This window comes from Astatotilapia calliptera, chromosome 7 (genome assembly GCF_964374335.1).
Source record: "Astatotilapia calliptera chromosome 7, fAstCal68.1, whole genome shotgun sequence".
Classification (NCBI taxonomy): Eukaryota; Metazoa; Chordata; class Actinopteri; order Cichliformes; family Cichlidae; genus Astatotilapia; species Astatotilapia calliptera.
In genome coordinates this window covers 43627431-43649069 of record NC_137428.1, presented here as the reverse complement: position 1 = coordinate 43649069, position 21639 = coordinate 43627431, and the positions used below count along the sequence as shown (strand labels likewise).

General features: G+C 39.3%; 1 protein-coding gene across 2 annotated transcripts in view; it reads left to right on the top strand.

The window, feature by feature from the left end:
- LOC113026255 (paired box protein Pax-6-like) overlaps positions 1–20421 on the top strand; it is a 30232-nt gene extending 9811 nt beyond the window's left edge. The window contains exons 3-12 of one of the 2 annotated variants that reach the window (XR_013910536.1): positions 133–263; positions 461–676; positions 3281–3443; positions 6987–7139; positions 14055–14137; positions 14783–14933; positions 15475–15584; positions 15681–15880; positions 17987–18125; positions 19407–19546. Coding sequence is in view for 1 of the 2 variants with exons in the window: in XM_026174811.2 (XP_026030596.1) it covers positions 133–263; positions 461–676; positions 3281–3443; positions 6987–7139; positions 14055–14137; positions 14783–14933; positions 15475–15584; positions 17987–18125; positions 19407–19489 (1229 nt within the window). In the remaining variant the exon portion in view is untranslated. Of the gene's footprint in view, positions 1–132; positions 264–460; positions 677–3280; positions 3444–6986; positions 7140–14054; positions 14138–14782; positions 14934–15474; positions 15585–15680; positions 15881–17986; positions 18126–19406 lie in introns of both variants that reach the window. The other variant, XM_026174811.2, reaches the window with a different exon arrangement.
- The last annotated feature ends 1218 nt before the right edge of the window (positions 20422–21639 follow it).

Genomic DNA, 21639 nt, shown 5'->3' with positions numbered 1-21639 from the left:
AAAACCTTTGTGTGTGTGTGTGTGTGTGTGTGTGTGTGTGTGTGTGTGTGTGTGTGTGTGTGTGTGTGTGTGTGTGTGTGTGTGTGTGCACGTGCATGTGGGTATGGTGGGTATGTGGGTATATCTGTGTAGGCCACAGTGGAGTAAACCAGCTGGGAGGTGTGTTTGTGAATGGGAGACCTTTACCTGACTCTACCAGGCAGAAGATAGTGGAGCTGGCACACAGCGGTGCTCGACCATGTGACATATCCAGAATACTGCAGGTATTGCAAGGTGGTTACAACACCACAAAAATATCCATCACATGTCATACAGAAAAATGCAAATTCTTGCTAGACATTGTGAACAAATAAAAAATAGAGAAGTATTTTTTTCTTTTCTTTTCTTTTCTTTTTTTACTGGCAATATATAATTGTTCCAAAGATTGTCTAACAAAGATGTGTGTTATTATGTTGCCCAGGTGTCTAATGGCTGTGTGAGTAAGATCTTAGGCCGGTATTATGAGACAGGTTCAATCCGTCCACGGGCCATAGGTGGGAGTAAACCCAGAGTGGCCACTCCAGAGGTGGTGGGAAGAATTGCTCAGTACAAGAGAGAGTGTCCATCCATTTTTGCCTGGGAGATCAGAGACCGACTGCTTGCAGAGGGAGTCTGCACCAACGACAATATACCCAGTGTAAGACCCTTCTGTTTTTCAGCAAAGTCATGTAATTAAAAATCTTTCCATGACAAGGTAGACTAATCATTAAAACCCCCTTCACCATATTTAATTAGATATTTCATGTAAATTTTGAGTTTACTTTTATTTGTATAGAAACAAATGACAAAAATAATTGTCGCAGGGTGCTTGTGAGTTGTTTTATGAGACGATATCTATTGCGGTGACATGCTGCAAGTGGGGTTGCTACATATATAGAAGCATTATTGTCTTTAAAAGTGTCTTTAAAACAACACTTCACTCAAATAATAAACCTGATCTGACTGTGGACAGCCACTGTATTTACTCATTGTTAAGTCATATTGTTAACAGTCCAACAGAAAACTATAGGAGGCTGTAGCAAATTCTCCCAGTAACCACAGAGAGGGGAGATTTTAACTACACAAACGGCTCCAGCACACAGGAACAATGTTTACTCCTCCAAACAGCCCAGCTCTGAAGCTTTACTGCTTCTGTGCTTCACTCTGTTCATCCTCCAGCCCCATGCCTACAGTATGGAGAGAGAGAATGATTATCAAATGCACACCAGATGTGCCACTCTCCCCATCCTGCTCCACCTCTCCCTCTTGCAGCCGAGCCTCATACCCCACCACCTGACTTAACCCACTTAACTTACCCCCCCCCCCCACCACCACCACCACCACCACCACCACTATTTACTACACTGTAGCACATTTACAATCAACAGTGCACCAGACTCACAAGCATTTATTTTGTACCCTGCTATAGTGGGTTCACATTCTGACATTTTCCTGCTGATGTAAACAGATAAATCAATAGACTGAATATGGAGCAGTGGGCAGTCGACCCCACACACCCAATGAGACATAAATGCCCACTAGGCCTTAGTTTGAAGCACTGGTCTGCAAGATAACAGGGAGAAAGAAGGTTGGGGTGTTTCACCCTCTCAAATGCCATCTGGAACCAGTCCGCCCATTGGACCAGATGTGAGACACCTTTCTGGGTGGGTCAGAGGGGCCTGCGAAGTTTGGGATAAACCTCCCCATAGTAAACAGCTAACCCCAAAAACTGATGTACCTCTCTTTGATCTTCATCTGTGGGCAGGTTGTAATGTGCACTTGCCTGCTGCAAAAGTGGTAATCCAGATACTACACCTCTCTCTGCACACTTCTTTGGGTTGGTAGTGACTCCAAACTGCAACAAGGACTCCAGCACTGCAGCTACCTGCTGCATATGCTCAACCCAGGTGTTGCAGTGTATGATCATGTCATCCAGGTAGGAGGCAACATATCCAACATGGGAGGCACCCAACCAGAAGGCATTGGAAGATGGCTGGAGCACCAAACAAGCAAACAAAAGCGAGTATGACAAATTGGTGCACAGTGGAGAAGGCATTATTCGCTTGGTCTCTGGAGATAAGGGAATCTGCCAGTAGTGTTAAATTCCAAGTGCCTAACCAGTCCAGGAGCTCACTCAGCCAGGGCATGGGATTAGATATCACCTTAGTCCATCGAGAATCTGGTTCTCCCCTCCATCTCCAGCATGTCTTTCAATTCTTTTAGAACTACTTTTCATCTCTGTTCTGACAACCTACAGAGTAGTGACTGAACCATCATTCCCAGGGAAGTCTCACCATGATGCTGTATGAGATTAATGTGACCTGGCAGAGAGGTGCTGTGTTGTGCTTGAGACGGAAGGGATTTCCTCCATGGTGCTGGAATCGGATATGTAGCCTTCTGCCCACAGCCTGCTGCTGCGTGGTCCCCCGCATGGATTCATCTGTGACCGCTGCCTTCAAGCTTCCTAGTGACTTATCCTCTTCACCCAGTCTGCTGTTTCTATTGACAGTCCATCCACAAACTGCTCCAAGACCACCATTTCCCACAGCTGCTGGTCTCTAGTTGCATCTCTCAGTTACAACCACCATGTGGCTGTGTTTTTCAGCTCCTGTGTGTAAATGAATGAGGAATGAACAGTCCCCACTGCAGTGCCTCTCAACTGGCAGTGATGATCTTTGGGGGGCCAGTTCAGTTCACTTTCCAGATGACTGGAACCCAATTTCCATACAATTTGAGCACTCAAAGTGCTTTTCTTATGACAAGCCTCATTTACACATACATTCATACAGTGCTTTTTTCTAATCCTAAGTACTTTTAATGATCATACACTCAAACTTAGATGGATGCATCTTGGACAAGATCAGGGTTCAGTATCTTTCACAAGGATGTTTTTGAACTGCAGGTTGGATCAAACCACCCGCCTTCTGAATAGCAGACTGATCTCACGTTACCTCCTGAGTCACAGCCGCCCTGAAGCAAGTAGGAAGTGCACAGCCAACTCCTCTGCCAGCATCTGTGCCATATCAGCTGCTTGCTGCACTAGCTGTGATTCCAACATTTCTCCTACTGTTTGCAGTCTAGCAGCGTACCTCAATAACCACAGAGAGAGGAGATTTTAATTACACAAACACTTCTTTATTATCAAGCAAGGAGGAATCATTACTTCTGGCCCTGCACAAGTGCTACATCCTCAACCCACCAATGACAACAATATACAACTAAAGTGTGTCTTATGTAATTATGTTGTTGTGTTTGTCACCAGGTTTCATCAATAAATCGAGTGCTTAGGAATTTGGCTAGTGACAAGCAACCAATGGGCACAGTGGGAGCTGAAGGGATGTTTGACAAACTCAAGATGCTCAATGCACAAAGCAGCTGGGGAGGACGCTCAGGATGGTATCCTGGGACAGCACTCTCTGCCACTGGTGAGACATTAACTCAAAGTAACACTGCGATTCTTCTTCACTAATTCGTTCACAGAAGAGACGATTTCAAATTTTACAAAAACCAAATGTTTTGAATTGGTGTTAAATTTTGGTGGGCTCATGTGAATTGTAGCCATATCTGACATGTGACCAGTGCGGTCTTCTGCTGCTTTAGCCCATTTGATTCAAGCTGTGAGTTTCAAGTTGTGAGTTAGGAGATGCGCTACTGCATATATTGGTTAAAAGGACTGGTTATCTGAGTTACTGTTTGTCTGGCCATTCTCTGTTGACCTCTGGCATCAATAAGCATTTTCACTCCATGAACTGTTGTCTGCTGTCTACAGATGGTTGTGTGGGACATCCTAATAAAGTAGAGGTTTCGGAAAACTCAGAACAGCAATGAAGCAATAAAGTGACCTGGAAATGTATACTAATAGTAGAAGGACAACAAAATCAACAGTTCCCAAAAGCGCGAGTAATATTGAAATATCAATAACCAAGGTTCCACACCTACATTATGCAATCACAACTGAGCAAACTCAATTGTGATTAGCAGTATGCTCCAAAGGTTATGAGGGCTTCAATTTGAAATGAATTGTTCTAACTCATGTGCTGTGAATTATTTTCTTACTGTTTTCATACTTCACATTTCCACCATCCATTCATGCTGTCAGTCATTTAGCTTATAGCTGTTATCTTGCATTCAATATTGTCTCTTCTTCTCTTCACACATTTTCAATGTAATATCTTCATATAAAGCAGGTAAAAGACACCATTTTACAAATTACAGGGCTGTTTGTTTGCTCTCTCAGTTCTCCAAGAAACTGCAAAACATTTTGCAAAGAGAGTAGACGGCTTCATGAAACAGATCAACATCTTTGGCATTACAGAATGAAGATATATCTCAAACCATCTGCTCATATGAATAAGCAACATGTAGAGTCTCAAACACAATGAAATGTATGTTATTATTTTTTGAGATTACAGTAGTTTTTATAGTAATAGTTCTAACCAGAGGTGGGACCAAGTCATTGTTTTGCAAGTCTCAAGTAAGTCTCAAGTCTTTATCCTCAACTCAAGTCTCAAGTCACTTGTGTAAAAGTCCGAGTTAAGTCACAAGTCTGAAACTTTGAATTTCCAGTCCTTTCGAGTCTTTAAAAAAAAAGGGGGGGAAAGCATGTTGCAGTTATATGCTAAATGTAAATATTAGACCATGTCGTTTTAAAATCTGTGTTTTTCTCAACACATGACGAAATAGTAAACTTAGAAAATATACACAAATTGTGAAATTGCACCTCTATAAAATGCAGCTCAATTAAACCTAGCTCCAAGAATAATTTTCAACGACAGTTCTGAGATAAGCTGCATGTTATTCTTGGATGCGCTCGTAGGACCGGCTTTAAAATAGCATGACAAAAATATCACATTAAAGTTAGTTGACATCACAAAGTTAGATGAAGTCAGCTATCTCATCGTAGCAAAAGAGAAGCACCACCTACCTTTCTTTATGGAACTTCAACTGTTGGACAAAGTTGGAAGTTGTTCCATCTCTGTCTGTGATTCTCTTCTTGGATGTTTTGCATATTGCATTTCGTTTGTTTGTTGACTACTTCATAGTTTATGTACCTGAAAAAAATAACTCCTTGCAGCATTTTTGAGCGTTTTTTTTTTCTTCTTAAAAAAAAATCTGGTTAATTAGATTGGCTGTGCTACAGCTCACGCACACATACGTACGGAGTGTGGTTTGAATAAATGAATGAATGAATTGAATTAATGGTGCACACTTTCTACATAATATTCTATCCATCTATCTAGACACAGATTCCTTAACGTCAACAAATTTCATTCAAAACGCTCACCGAAGAAATCATTTCTCATCCAATGACAGCATATCGCCCCGATTTATTAACTGGTGTATTTACTCTAATACGGGTTTCCTTTTTTGTGTTATTTCAATGTCACTATTTAAACTACACTAAAAGTGCTGAAATGCTTTCTGGGCATTTTACTTCATTGTAAATTCATGCAGTTCCCCATTTTATGTTTTATCCAAACACACAAAGAAGTTATCAACTTTGACCCAATGTGCTGCCACAGTGCTGTGCTATACTGCTTTACAACAGTTCAGATAATATGCTTAGTAGGTTAGTTGGTCATTTTAAATGGGCTGTGTCACTGGATTTATAAACCAGCATTTGCTGCTAGAAAGTGTTTTGTACGAGTACAATATGAGTGACATCCAACAGCAGCAAACCACTGTAAGAAATGATGTGCTAATTACATTTGTTTTTCATAATTGTTTTCATAACAGGACAAGCCAAACAACTATTACAAAATATGTTTTAGACGTAATTTTGAAATTTTGTATAATTTTGCAACTGTTTGCTTTCAAAGTAAAGAGTCTGCCCTACTTCACATTAGGTGCCCTATAGGTCATGCTTTTCCTTGTGTTATTACATTTAGTGGTGGTGGCAACGTGACAAGATTTGAACATTTTATCAAATTACAAAAAAGTTATTTCCCCCAGTGTTTTGTTCAATGGCAGTGTGTTTAAATAGATTGTCCACATGCAAAAATGTTTACACTTTATAGCGTCGATATCTGCAACTTGCTTTTCTTTTCCTTCAATTTGTGTGGATGAGGGCCCCATTTGTTGTATGGAGTAGGCTCATATGCTGCTGCCCCTCCTGCAGCACCCTGGGAGTACAACAGTGAAACAAAGTCATGCTATACTACCACGGCTGCTGCCTTCCTATCCATCTACAGCATGTTTGTGCCTGTGTGTGTATGTGTGCCAGAGGGAATGGGGGAGTCTGCTCTCATTTCCATCTCTTTCTGCCTGACTGACTATGACACTGAGCAATAGCTTCATTCTGTTGTGCAGCGCTTGTCTGTTGGGGATAATGAATAATTAGGCTAGCACCACAAATAACATGCATTCCACAGGGAGCTGGAGCTCCTGTATGCTCAAAGACCAAATTGTAGATCTCCTACCTGATGTGCTTTTAAACTCAATTGGTTTAATTTAGAGATGTCAGAAATATCAGGTTATCAGCTAGTTACATGAAAAAATTAATACATTTCATGTTATTGACACAAGTGTGTATCTAAGACATACCCCAGTACATGATACCAACTTAAATGGAGTCTCCCACTTCCTGCAGCACTCCACAAGTTCACTTCAGTTTTGGGGGCTCTACTCTAAAATTCATGGTAAGGACATAGTGCATGGATAAGGACCTTTCTACAATAAAGACATCCCTACATACAAGGTTTGGTTGGAGCAACACAGTATTGATGTCTTCTACTGGCTTCTTAAATCTGGTTCAAATTAGTTAATAGTAACATAAATTTCTTCTGAATACAGTATAGTACCAAGATGCAATATCATCTGGTAATCAGATACAAGACCTTTATGTGCTGAAATTCCAAAGTCTGACAACATAACATAGTAAGATTTTTAAAAAAAAATAAAAAAAATGAAACACTGGAGTAATGTCATGACATTTGGTGTGTGTTTTCTTGTTTTCTTCTTTGGTGCAGAGTGTCCACAGGCAGAGGGAGGGGAGAACGCAGTATCAGTTTGTACCAATGGTGAGGACTCAGAAGAGACTCAGATGAGACTACAGCTGAAGAGGAAGCTCCAGAGAAATAGAACATCTTTTACACAGGACCAAATAGAAGCACTAGAAAAAGGTAATTTCTGGCATTCACCATAACATCATAAAGCTACACAATACAACCTCCTATATGTGCCTGCTGATTTTGCCAAAACTGGAACTCTTCCTGGAAACTCTGTCCTTTGTGAAATGTGTTAAAATGAATTCCATTAGTTACATTTTTTGTAATGCATGCATTACAAACTAGTTTAATATTTTTTTATCCATCTTTGCATGAAAATGGATAATGAACACTTTTCTGCTGATACCATAAACAACACAAACAAAAGAAAAGAAAGAAGGCTGCAGTCTGCATTTAAGCGCTTAGATAAAGACCCTCTCCAAGTATCCTGATTTTCCCTTTTTTTCCTTTTAATTATTTTATAAGCCTGACTTTTGAATCATATCTATCAACTAGACTCCAGTTTGATCATGTAAATGGAGAGTCTTCTTCAGTTCAATTCAATTCTTTATATAGTGTTAAATCACAACAACAGTCACCTCAAGGCGCATTATATTGTAAGGTAGACCCTACAATAATACATACAGAGAAAAACTGAACATTCATATGAGCCCATACGAGCAAGCGCAGTGGGACTTCCCCGACAGTAGGAAGGAAAAACTCCCTTTTAACAGGAAGAAACAGGCTCACCAACACGAAGGGGCGGGCATCTGCCGTAACAGGTTAGGCTGAGGGGAGGAAAACAGAACAAAAGACACGCTGTGGAACACAAGCAGAGATTAATGGCAAATATGATTCAATGCAGAGAGGTCTGTTAAGACATAGTGAGTGAGAAAGCTGACTAAAGAAGAAGAACTGAATGATTTATGGGAGTCCCCCACCAGCATACACCTATTGCTCTAACTATATGCTTTAGAAAAAAGGAAAGTTTTAAGCCTAATCTTAAAAGTAGAGATAGTGTCTGTCTCCTGAATCCAAACTGGAAGCTGGTTCCACAGAAGAGGGGCCTGAAATCTGTAGGCTCTGCCTCCCATTCTACTTTTAAAGGAACAACAAGTAAGCCTGCAGTCTGAGAGCGGAGTGCTCTAACGGGGTGATATGTTAATATAAGTTCATTAAGATAAGATGGGGCCTGATTATTTAAGACCTTGTATGTGAGAAGCAGGATTTTGAATTCAATTCTTGATTTAACAGGAAGCCAATGAAGAGAAACCAATACAGGAGAAATCTGCTGTCTCTTTCCTGTCAGTACTCTTGCTGCAGCATTTTGGATCAACTGAAGGCTTTTCAGGGAGTTTTTAGGACATCCTGATAATAATGAATTACAGGAGTCCAGCCTGGAAGTAATAAATGCATGAACTAGTTTTTCAGCATCGCTCTGAGACAGGATGTTTCTAATTTTAGAGATGTTGTGCAAATGGAAAAAAGCAGTTTTACATATTTGTTTAATATGTGCGTTGAAGGACCTATTCTGGTCAAAAAAGACTCCACGGTTCCTCACAGTGTTACTGGAGGCCAAGGTAATGCCGTCCAGCGTAAGAATCTGGTTAGACACCATATTTCTAAGATTTTCAGGGCTGAGTACAATAACCTCTTTATGCCTTGACTGTTGTTGTGATTGGGCTCTTTATAACTAAAAGTGAATTGAATTAGATTCAAATACCAAGATTAATTATGGAGGTCCACTGGGTTCTGTAATAGACCAATTTTGTTTACATTATAAATGCTTCCCTCAGGGATTATCCTTAAAAGGCATAGCATACATAATTTCCTTAGGGATTAATAAAGTATGCTCATTCTGATTCTGATACATTTTCACTGCTATGCAGATGACACCTACCTTTATCTATCAATTAAGCCAGATGACAGATACTAATTCGTTAAACTGCAGGAATGTCTTAAAGACATAAGGGTTATGATGACCTCTAACTTCCTGCTTCTAAATTCAGATAAAACTGTGGTGTGGATAAAACCTGTATTTGGGCAATATCTCTAAAATTAGAACCATTCTATCTCAGAGTGATGCTTAAACTTAGTTCAAAAACCAGTGATTCATTATTATCACGTTGTTCCCTAAATTTCCTAGAAAGCCTTCATTTGATCCAGAATGCTGCAGCAAAAATTATAACAGGAACAAGAAAGAGGAAGTATTTTTCTTTCATATCAGCTTCTCGTTGTTGGCTGGTTGTTAAATCCAGAATTGAGATTAAAATCCATCATCATATCTGAACCCCCATAACATAATACTGTCCTAATAGAGCTTTTCACTCTCTGATTGCATCTTTAGTTGTGGTTTCCAGAGTGTTTAACAGTAGAATCGGAGGCAGAGCCTTCATCTGTCAGACCCCTTCTTTTGGAGAATCTGCTCACAGTTTGGATATTGAAGAGAGGCACATTCTCTACTTTTAAGATTAGGTTTTAAACTTTCCTTTTTGATAAAGTATATAGTTAGGGCTGGATCCTTATCACTGGGCTGTAGTTCACGGGGTAGAGCAGGTTACCTACTAATCGAAAGTTTTGTGGTTTGCTCCCTGGCTGCTCCAGTCTGCAAGCCAAATATCAGTGAGCAAGATATAAACCCCAAGTTGCTCTCCGATGCATCCATCAAAATATGAACATGTGTGAATGTTAGAAAGCACATAAGCACAGAAAAAAAGGTGTATGCATGTGAATGGGTAAATGAGGCATGTTGTATAAAAGGCTTTGAGTGGTCAGGTAGAGTAGAAAAGCTCTTTATAAGAACCAGTCCATGTTGACATGTGCTTGCTAATGCGGGGTTGTGTGATTGTTGGGATTTCTCTCTAACATTGTCGGGCCTATACCTCACAATGAAAAGCACTTCGTAGCAACAGTTATTGTGATTTGGAGCTGTATAAATATAAATAACATTGAAGTGGATTGAACTGATGACAGCTCAGGAAGTTTTGGATTTATCCAATCAGGAATTTCCTGTGGTGAAGAGGAGTGATTTTCTTTTTATAACATGTATGTCTGCAAAAATACTATTGAAAATACTGATATACTGAAAATACTATATAACTGTTGCTGAAAAGCATTTCAGATAGTTGTATACAGGGAGTGCAGAATTATTAGGCAAATGAGTATTTTGTCCACATCATCCTCTTCATGCATGTTGTCTTACTCCAAGCTGTATAGGCTCGAAAGCCTACTACCAATTAAGCATATTAGCTGATGTGCATCTCTGTAATGAGAAGGGGTGTGGTCTAATGACATCAACACCCTATATCAGGTGTGCATAATTATTAGGCAACGTCCTTTCCTTTGGCAAAATGGGTCAAAAGAAGGACTTGACAGGCTCAGAAAAGTCAAAAATAGTGAGATATCTTGCAGAGGGATGCAGCAGTCTCAAAATTGCAAAGCTTCTGAAGCGTGATCATCGAACAATCAAGCGTTTCATTCAAAATAGTCAACAGGGTCGCAAGAAGCGTGTGGAAAAACCAAGGTGCAAAATAACTGCCCATGAACTGAGAAAAGTCAAGCGTGCAGCTGCCAAGATGCCACTTGCCACCAGTTTGGCCATATTTCAGAGCTGCAACATCACTGGAGTGCCCAAAAGCACAAGGTGTGCAATACTCAGAGACATGGCCAAGGTAAGAAAGGCTGAAAGACGACCACCACTGAACAAGACACACAAGCTGAAACGTCAAGACTGGGCCAAGAAATATCTCAAGACTGGTTTTTCTAAGGTTTTATGGACTGATGAAATGAGAGTGAGTCTTGATGGGCCAGATGGATGGGCCCGTGGCTGGATTGGTAAAGGGCAGAGAGCTCCAGTCCGACTCAGACGCCAGCAAGGTGGAGGTGGAGTACTGGTTTGGGCTGGTATCATCAAAGATGAGCTTGTGGGGCCTTTTCGGGTTGAGGATGGAGTCAAGCTCAACTCCCAGTCCTACTGCCAGTTTCTGGAAGACACCTTCTTCAAGCAGTGGTACAGGAAGAAGTCTGCATCCTTCAAGAAAAACTTGATTTTCATGCAGGACAATGCTCCATCACACGCGTCCAAGTACTCCACAGCGTGGCTGACAAGAAAGGGTATAAAAGAAGAAAAACTAATGACATGGCCTCCTTGTTCACCTGATCTGAACCCCATTGAGAACCTGTGGTCCATCATCAAATGTGAGATTTACAAGGAGGGAAAACAGTACACCTCTCTGAACAGTGTCTGGGAGGCTGTGGTTGCTGCTGCACGCAATGTTGATGGTGAACAGATCAAAACACTGACAGAATCCATGGATGGCAGGCTTTTGAGTGTCCTTGCAAAGACAGGTGGCTATATTGGTCGCTGATTTGTTTTTGTTTTGTTTTTGAATGTCAGAAATGTATATTTGTGAATGTGGAGATGTTATATTGGTTTCACTGGTAAAAATAAATAATTGAAATGGGTATATATTTGTTTTTTAAGTTGCCTAATAATTATGCACAGTAATAGTCACCTGCACACACAGATATCCCCCTAAAATAGCTAAAACTAAAAACAAACTAAAAACTACTTCCAAAAACATTCAGCTTTGATATTAATGAGTTTTTTTGGGTTCATTGAGAACATGGTTGTTGTTCAATAATAAAATTATTCCTCAAAAATACAACTTGCCTAATAATTCTGCACTCCCTGTAGATTTGGGGAAAATATCTTTCAGGAGGTAATTTCTGCTGAAATATTAGACTTAATGAGAGAGCAACAGACGGGTATGTGTGCATTTATGAACATAGCACAGCTGCAATAATCTTATTTAAATCAAATCTGTAAATTGGGCTAAATGTGTATTTTTTCACAAAGGTCTACAGTTGTGTTGTTATGGCAGAATGGTTTCCAACAAAGAGGCACATCTGTGGTTGACCTGTCACAGTTCAGAGAACAGTCGTTCTCAGTGTCCGTCTGAAGCCTTCACCCTTGTATCAGAACATATTATTTTTCTTGCTGCTGCTCTTTGGTCTGTGTTGCCATGAGGTTTCCAAAGAGCAACATTTGTAAAGTGTTAAACCTGTGCTTAAACTGTTTTTTTTTTTTTGTTTTGCTTGTCAGATCACAAATGAGCTGGACCTGTGTTATTAACTACTCCCACTCACCTCACATCTACTGATTTGCAAAGTAGTAGTAAATGTAGTGCAAAGGTGCTTTAAGGGGTCAATAAGATTTTAAAAAGGGCTGTGCAATAGCTTTTTCAAATGTTTTCAGTCCATTTGAAGCAGGGGCCCTCCCAAAACAGATACTGTATTGTGTAATTAATGTGTAATAGTACCAGAGGTGGGACCAAGTCATTGTTTTGCAAGTCTCAAGTAAGTCTCAAGTCTTTATCCTCAAGTCTCAAGTCAAGTCTCAAGTAATGTCAGGCAAGTCAGAGTCGAGTCTCAAGTCACTGGTGTAAAAGTCCAAGTAAAGTCACAAGTCTGAAACTTTGAATTTCAAGTCCTTTTGAGTCTTTAAAAAAAAAGAAAGAGAGAAAAGCATGTTGCAGTTATATGCTAAATGTAAATATTAGACCATGTAATTTTTAAACCTGTGTTTTTCTCAACACATGACAAAATAGTGAACTTAGAAAATATACACAAATTGTGAAATTGCACCTCTTTAAAATGCAGCTCAATTAAACCTAGCTCCAAGAATAATTTTCACCGACAGTTCTGAGATACGCTGCATGTTATTCTTGGATGCGGTTGTAGGACCAGCTTTAAAATCGCATGACAAAAATATCATACACATTAAAAAAAAACTGCATCACCAACGTAGCCTGGAAAACATTTGCTAGTTAGATGAAGTCAGCTATCTCATCGTAGCATATTTATATGCATATTTATAATTATACGGTTCTTGGAGTGAGTGCATACACTCATGAAGTTTAGTAACTTCAGGTCACTGCAACAAGCCCAGGTACAGTTTACCGACGGATGGGTGCAGGACCTTGAAATGCACCGTGTAGAACGAAAGACCATCGTACATATCATAAGTTTACCAGTCTCACAAATCGTCGTCATAAATACACATTCGTTAACCGTTTATTAATAGGACCTTTGAGCTCAACGGTAATTAATTAGCAGTGGAAATAATTTCTGGTAGCATCACAGAAATGTAGCAGTGACAATAATACTGTATGCTGTAATCGTACTGGGCAATTAGTGATACAAAACAACTGTTTTACCCTGTGAATAAAAGTATGTTTTTGTCAATGTACCATAATAACAGAAGCGAAACGCAATATTGTGTCAGGACAATTCACTATTTATGCACAATAAACAAAGGAGCATAGCGCGACCATTTCTGTTCAGCGCCAGACTTGCTTGTAACCTATATCACCAATTATGTTATGAAAATGACGTATTAACTACAACAGCAGACTGACCTTCGTGTAAATGCTTGGAGCAGACTAACCTGTGAGCTGGAGTGTTCTGGGACGTTATATTTGGTCTTTGAATGGCTGCAATCCAGGCCATCCGTCGCCTCTTTGTTACTTCGGAAACATGGCTCGAACAATTTCTCTTAAACGTCGTAATCCGATAACAACTGATCTCTTTACCCGTCGGCTTCCCGTGGCTGTCATGTGACCGGCTATTGCAGTTAATAATACAACGGCTTCTTGACATTTTTGTGTTTCTTTTTATCGCTGTGTAACTGATTTCAATTGAAAGCCTGCGTGCGCTAGTACCGCTTGCCACGAGTTCCCAGAATCCTTTGCGGTTCTACCCCTGAATGACGTCACATTTTCAATCTCTATATAATATGCATGTTAAATTTTATATTTGGGGTAAAATATCAAGTCTTTTTAAGTAAACCGGTTCAAGTCCAATTCAAGTCCCAGGTCATTGGTGTAAAAGTCCAAGTCAAGTCACAAGTCTTACAACATTTTTTCAAGTCAAGTCTAAAGTCATAAAATTAATGACTCGAGTCTGACTCGAGTCCAAGTCATGTGACTCGAGTCCACACCTCTGAATAGTACAATCATTCAACATAATGTGTAAATTATTTTGTTCTAGAATTTGAAAGGACACACTATCCAGATGTGTTTGCCCGAGAACGCCTCGCCAACAAAATAGACCTTCCAGAGGCAAGAATACAGGTATGCTTGATGTTTAGGGGTTTTTTTTTAGGTTTACAAAGAACGTGTGTACAGTAAGATGAAAAATTATGTCACATGGAAATGTTTGCCTTTTTTACCGTGTGAGCATTTGACCTTCTTGAAACAAACGAGTATTTACAAATGACATTTAAATAAATGGGTTAAATCATTATACTGACATATATACACGTCTTATATAATTTGAATCAGGGCTTCAAGATTAGAAGTGGAGCATCTTGTCTGTGTATAGTGTCAGCCCATAAGATTGAAAGAAGACTCAAAGGAATTCAGTTAAAAGAAGCAAATCTCTCAATCACTTAAAATAAAGGATTCAGCAGTAAGGAAAATCATCTGCAGATGGAAAGGTTTTCAAACAACTAAATACTAAATAGATTCTGTATCATGCTGGAGAATTTTTGAAGATCATTTGAAGCAGTCTTCCCAAAAGTTTAAATAGAAACAGACTTTCTTTCTTTGATGTTCCCATAAGCACACTTGCAAAAGTATACTTATGGAAACAAGAAATGACTAACAAAAAAGAAATTAAAGGATAACCTTTAAACCCTACTGAAATGTTGTGATTACAATCTTTTGTCTTTTTTATGATCAGTGATTTATTTTTCTTATATCTCATGCTACATGCAGGTTTGGTTTTCCAACAGACGAGCAAAATGGAGAAGAGAGGAAAAGCTGAGAAATCAACGTCGTCAGGTGTCCAACCCTTCAAACCATATTCCAATCAGTAGCAGCTTTAACACCAGTGTTTACCAGCCTCTACCACAGCCTACTACACCAGGTACTGACAAAGATACTCAAGAAATACTTCACACAAAGTCCATCTGGGCCTTTTTCATGTGTGGATGTCTTTTATGAATTTGTTTCTATTTTTTTTTCTTTTGTTTGTAGATACATGCACATGATCATATACACAGTGCCACCAGTGATTTCAGGATATTCCACTCATGAGCAGTTGGTAGTACTATAAGACATACAACAAGGGAGCAGAGAAGAACAATAGTAGTTTGTCAATGAATTATATTGTGAACATATTTTAGATGAAATGTATATTTTCTCTCTCACACTGGTATTTTTTAATATTGTTTAAAGGAAACTCATCTGGGCCTGTAATGTCAGACACTAGCAGTCCAGTTACATTTATTATGCAGTTACTTTTCCCATCATATTGGGTATGTGCTGTCCAGCCCCACTATGCTTGGATACTTGGATACTTTGGACAGTGATTGTTGATTGCATAAATGGTTTGCTTGTGATGTCCTCCAGTATTGTTAAAATTTCACATTGTTGCTCTATCCATATTTCCATTTTTGTCTATCTAGTGTCCTTTTCATCAGGATCCATGCTGGGAAGGTCAGATCCAGTTCTGTCCAACAGCTATAGCCTCCCAGCAATGCCCAGCTTCAGTATGGCTGCCAGCCTGCCTATGCAAGTAAGATTAAATTACAGGATAGAACAATATACAAATAGTCAACAGTTTGCATAAAGGCGCTGGAAAACCTAGGGCTCTTTTTTGCCAACCCAATAGCATAGAGCAGATCTCAGTCATATGCATCATGCATACACACCAGCAAGACAGACCAAAGAAGCTGGCAGAATTATTGGAACAAGTCTGCCAGAGATCAGTAATATCTTCCCCACTCGCTGTCTGAGGAGGGTGCACAGTATCCTGCGGGACCAACATCACCCTGCGCGCCACCTTTTCCATCTGCTGCCCTCAGGGAGAAGGTACAGGTCTATACAGGCCAGAACATCCAGACTGGCCAACAGCCTGTATCCACAGGCTGTGAGGCTCCTGAACTCTCTGCCCCCCTCTCACGGACAATAACCATATCCAACTTCTTAATAGCAATGAACTGGTCTGCATTGGTGCATCATATCTTTATTCTCTTCCCCCTCCTGCTCCCCCCCCCCCCCCCTCTTTCTTAAATAGATAACTATCATATCTGATATCATATCTCACAGTACAATAATATTGAATGGGTTGCATTGTTGTATTTTGTCATGTTTCTCAGGTCTTTGTCTGAATTTCTACGAACATTATTGCTAAGGATTGTCTTATTGCATTGGAGTCACACTGGGTTAAATATGTACACTTGGGTTTTAAGGGGTATTTATTATTTTCTTCTTTTTTTTGGGTTGTATGGAAGCCCCAAACGCAATTTCATTGTTCTTGACAATGACAATAAATAAATAAATACTAAAATACTAAATACTAAAACCATCATAGGAAAAAACCCTCACTACACTATTCTATAAAAGTATCTTTTTAGTCTGTCTTCTTTAAATAATTTTAATGAGCTCAGAAAACAGGTCTACACCTTTATTCAAAAACAGATATTAAACCCTATTAAGATAATAACCAAAAGATTACAGTTGAATTAACCATATGTGGCATGGTTACCTGTCAATATCTTCAGGGAGATTTAAAAGCACTTAGCATGGTAGATTAGTTTGTCCCATCAATGTGCTAATTCACAAATATGTATTGGAGCCTGTCACTTTTGCATGTTTTGTCAAACCTTACCCAACATCAGTTGATAGTCCACTCTTCATTTTTGAAGCTTTACTACCAAGGCTTCCATAGTGAATGTACACAAGAAGTGACTAAAAGTTTCTTCTTGTTTTGGTAGGTTTTACTTCATGTCTGCTTTTACATTGTCTTATTGGGCACACACTGCTTGCCTTGCTTGACTGACAGATGTTAGGAACACAGATCGACCAGTAAATGGAAAGCTTCACATTTAGGCTCAGTTTCTGTCCACCACAATAGAGCTGTGAAAATGCTGCACCTTCACCCTCTGGCGGGATGCTTTGTACATCTTGCAGCGTTTGAAGGTTGTGGTCTTTGCCGGATTTCTTGCTGGCAAAAGGCAGGGATAGCTCAGTAGGTAGAGTGGTGGCCCCATGATCGGAAGGTCAGGGGTTCAATTCCCCTGAACAGCTACCCTGAGGTACCCCTGAGCAAGGTACCATACCCTACACACTGCTCCCCGGGCGCCCAATGGCTGCCCACTGCTTCACTGAGTGAATGGGTTAAATGCAGAGAGGAATTTCCCTACGGGGATCAATAAAGTACACCTTCTTCTTCCTTCAAAAGTAACTTTATAAAGTAGAATGACTGATTGAAAACAAATTTAGATTGCCGAGCTAGGAAAGTAAAGTGCACAATGTTGCAATTGTGTTATCGGGTTATAATTTATAATGTAGGCTAAAGGGTTTCTCTGTGGTGGTTGTTTTTCCTGTGCCTGCTTTGGTTTCCTCTGGATTTAACTGAATAGTCCCTCCGTCTGAAGACATGTGTCTTGTGCTCGCTATGCATGTAAGGCAGCTAGAGTGCAACAAGCGCATAGAATAAAGTGCTCAATGGTCAAATCTAAAGCACTTTGAGTGGTCAGTAAGATAACAAAGCACTATGTAAACACCATTTCCATCTGCTCAGAGCAAACCAGGCAACCATTCTGCAGTAACCTGTAGGATCAGTGTCTCATTACCCTAGACCAGCGTTAAGATATAAAAGTGACATTGTCAAGGAAATGAACTGAAGTCCTGGTGTAATTCCTCACATTACAACAAAAAAACCCAATAGAGTTAGGAATAACAACAAATAAGAATAAGAAATACAATATTTATGTCATATTTGGAAAATTCTTTTGTTTCTGCAGTTGGGGTAACAATAAAAGCATCATAAAGAGTTATTATATAAAATAAGAAAAATAGTATTTTCACGTGTCATCTCAGTTGCATCTGTGGTTACTGGCACATACCAGAAAAAGTTGATTACATTGGAATATGAAACTCTGCTTTTTAAGGGGTTTTAATTTATGTTTTCAGACATCCAACCAGACCTCTTATTCCTGCATGCTGCCCACCAGCCCCACTGTAAATGGAAGAAGTTATGAGACATATACTCCTCCACACATGCAGCCACACATCAACCAATCAATGACATCGTCTGCAACGTCGTCAGCAGGTAGGAAGTTATGAAGCTGCGCCTTTATGGCACTTTATGTCATCCCTTCTGATCTTACAGGTTTCAGACATTCAGACATACAAACATTTTGTGCCTGTCATGTCTGTCAGTCTGGGTTTGAATTATTTGACTGGCCATAACAACGTAGTTAAATAATAAATGAACCGGTTCTTTTCTACTTTACTTGAGCGCTCAAAGTGCTTTTTGTTGATTTTTGTTCAATTTCAATTTCAATTAAGTTAATCTAAATTCAATTCAAATTCATTCAATTTAGTTACATTTTATTTACATATCAGCAACATACACCAACACCCATCGCATGTTTATGCTGCAAAGTAACGACCTAACAATATTAGAAAGAGTTCTTTAGGAGAAAGTACTTCGACATAGTGGAGAGACAGTAAGAGCATGGAGAGAACACCCTGTTGTCAACATCATGGTGTCCAGTAATGGTGTTTTGTTGTTGGTGTGTGCTCATATTTAATTCAGTTCAATAAATTAAATTGAATTAAATCATTCATGCTCACGGCATCTAACCATCATTTTTAAATGTGTACTGTTACACTTCTGAAGGGCTTTACTTACACTCTTCACAATGAGCTTTACCTGAACCTAAATAACTTATTTTACTGTGCAAACCCAATTAAGTAAGTTTTGGTGCTTAAACATAAGCAGTGAGTGAAAGTAAAAGTGTATGTGACATGCCTAACTGTTTATAGCCAATATATCCCTGGTCCACAGGACACCTTGAATGCAAATGGTATATGCCAAAACAACATTATACAATGCACTGGCATGAGAGCTAGCTGGGCAGAATAGGGCTCGGGGAGACAGCTATCTGCTGTGACAGATTATTACTGGTATATGCAGCATCAACAAACTGATTGATCTGATTGACATTTTATATGTCCCAACATTCTCAGAGTTTTTCTTATACATAAGCATATAAGATAAATTCATATATTTACTGTCCTGACTTACTCCGAATGCTGAAACGAGGTTCAGTGTTTTCTTTCTATAAATTCACACTAACTAACAACATTAGGACCTCAGACAGGCTTTCTTTGACCTCCGTGTTCAAGAACATCAGCACCAAATGTCTGTGTAGACACACAGTGTAGATTCTCATCAGTATAGAACAGAAAGACTTTCACCTGGTCATGACTTTGTGTTAAACATATTTGCACCTGCCCCTTTGCAGTCATTCTAACACACCTGTTATACGACATGTGGCGCTTTTAATGGCTCACCACTGAAAGCTTTTGTTCTCTCTTTTACCAGGTTTGATTTCCCCTGGTGTCTCAGTTCCAGTTCAAGTTCCAGGAAATGAAACAGACATGTCACAGTACTGGCCACGCCTGTAGTGATGAAAGGCAATTATTCATGCCTGCTGTGATCATCAACAGTGAATTCAACCACAGGACGGTTGGGGTCTCATCAAAATGGAAACTATTCCTTCTTGCTCCAGTTTGAATGTAAAAAAAGGACTTCAGCAAATACGTATGAAATATAAATTACTCTTATTAATGCTTGTGAAGAAACAGGATGCAAGGATTTTAAATGGTTTTCAGAACTAGAAGGATTTTAATGTTGCTGCAAAACAGTACAAGTTCGACTGTAAGTGGATCAAAGGTTTTTGGGACCTCATGTTTATCGGCTACCGTTCAGAGTCTGGATGGTGTGGATGCTTTGTCCAGAATGCAAGCTGTTACCTGAGTGGTACTGAGGAAGCTCAGGAAAGTGGATCCTTACCCTGGTGATTATAACCTCCAGACAGAAATAAACTCCTGAGAGTCCACTGGGAGAGTTTGTGGGAAGACACATTACCTCTACTTTAAGTTGGTCATTTTTATCATACTGGCGTGTTTGTACAAACCCAAGGATGTTAACTGAAATGTAAAGGGAAGAATTTAATGAAACTTGAAGCTGTCTGCTGTGATTGTTTTCATAAGCAGATTCCAAAAGCCTTGGCCTGGAATGTGTATAGAATTTCAGAATGGGAATTCTGGTGATATGTGTTTTGTATTGTAGAAGTCCCAACACAGGCATGGACTCTGATCTTAAACTGAAAAATTATGTCTTTGTTGGGGAAAGATTGTTCCAGTTCTAAAGGTCTAATGTCCAGAAACTCATTAATTTACAAAGCCTGAAGGTAAAAACACTTAAAAAAATAAAATAAAAGAGTGAACATTGGATTCAGTCTGGGATATAAACCTGTTTCTAATTTCAAAGTGTAAAGTATTTGTCTTCTCAAGTTATTTGGGAGGTTTTCCAAAATAAAGTTATTTCAATTAAATGTGTTTTTAAATTGTATCTTTTAACAAGGACAAATCAATAGAAGATTCATGAGGGTGGTGATTCGTCATGTACTAATATGTACAGACCAGTGAAGACGACTTGTGCATATCATAGAATACTGTGGAAGATCATTCAGTTTAAGAGGAAAGAAATCTGATTTTCATACATAATGTAAAGCTAGTGTATCTTTGTATGTAGTTTCTAGCTTCTAGGCTAAACAAGAGGTGCACATAGCACGAAGACAGCCTCTTCCTGCATTTCAGCACCAGTGTTAGCCCAGAATACAGTTTCTGTGTTTGCACTGATGGAGGTACAAGCTGTCTGCAAGACGTTATTAATGAGACAGATGTCATTTGGTACACACAGCTGCTGTGCTCAGGTTCAGGAGCTCTGAGCGCCATCACAGGCACTTTTATAATTTTTCTTTTTAAATTCAAACTCAGGATTTGTAGTATATTAATCCATTATTGTCCAAAAAGATATTTTATTCTCTAATCATTAACTGTTAGTAACAAAAAAAACCCCACATTAAGATGAAAACAAAACCTATTTTGAAGTTATTACACATGGAAAGAATTTACACTGTTTAGGAAAGGACTGAAAAGGTACAATGTATGTATGCAGCAGCAGATTTGGGCTGGTAAATCTCCATGTTTTGCTGGTATGATGAGCAGTAAACTTGTAATGCAGAGGTCAGCATGACTGCTACACAAAGAAACCAAAACACAGTCCTTTTCTCTTCACAGAATGACTACACTGATCTTGGTGTTTTCCCGACTGCCAGCATGGTACTTGCCATGAAGATGCAGTTGTCACTCTGAGAGCTGTTAATTTTGCATCTTCTGTCTCTCTCTTTGTTGCTCCTGTCCATCCTCTCTGTCCTGCGTATAACTGGACACAGAACTGAAAACATCGTGTCCAGATGAACTGAATCAGTGTTCTGGTATTTAATTACCTGGATTATTGAACGTACATCAACATGTCAAACTCTAATATGAATTGATTAATTAATTTATTTAAACTCAACGCCAGAAATGATGACATTAAAAGGCTGATGAAAACTCTAGACAAATGTTAATACTGCTGTTATTTTTTAAACGGGTTCATCTGTATCTGGCGCACTTTTCAGCTTCTGTGCTGAATTGTGGAAAATTTTCTCATCTAACCTGACGTGTTGACAGTGTCTTTGAATTTCTTTATCACCATTTTTATGGTG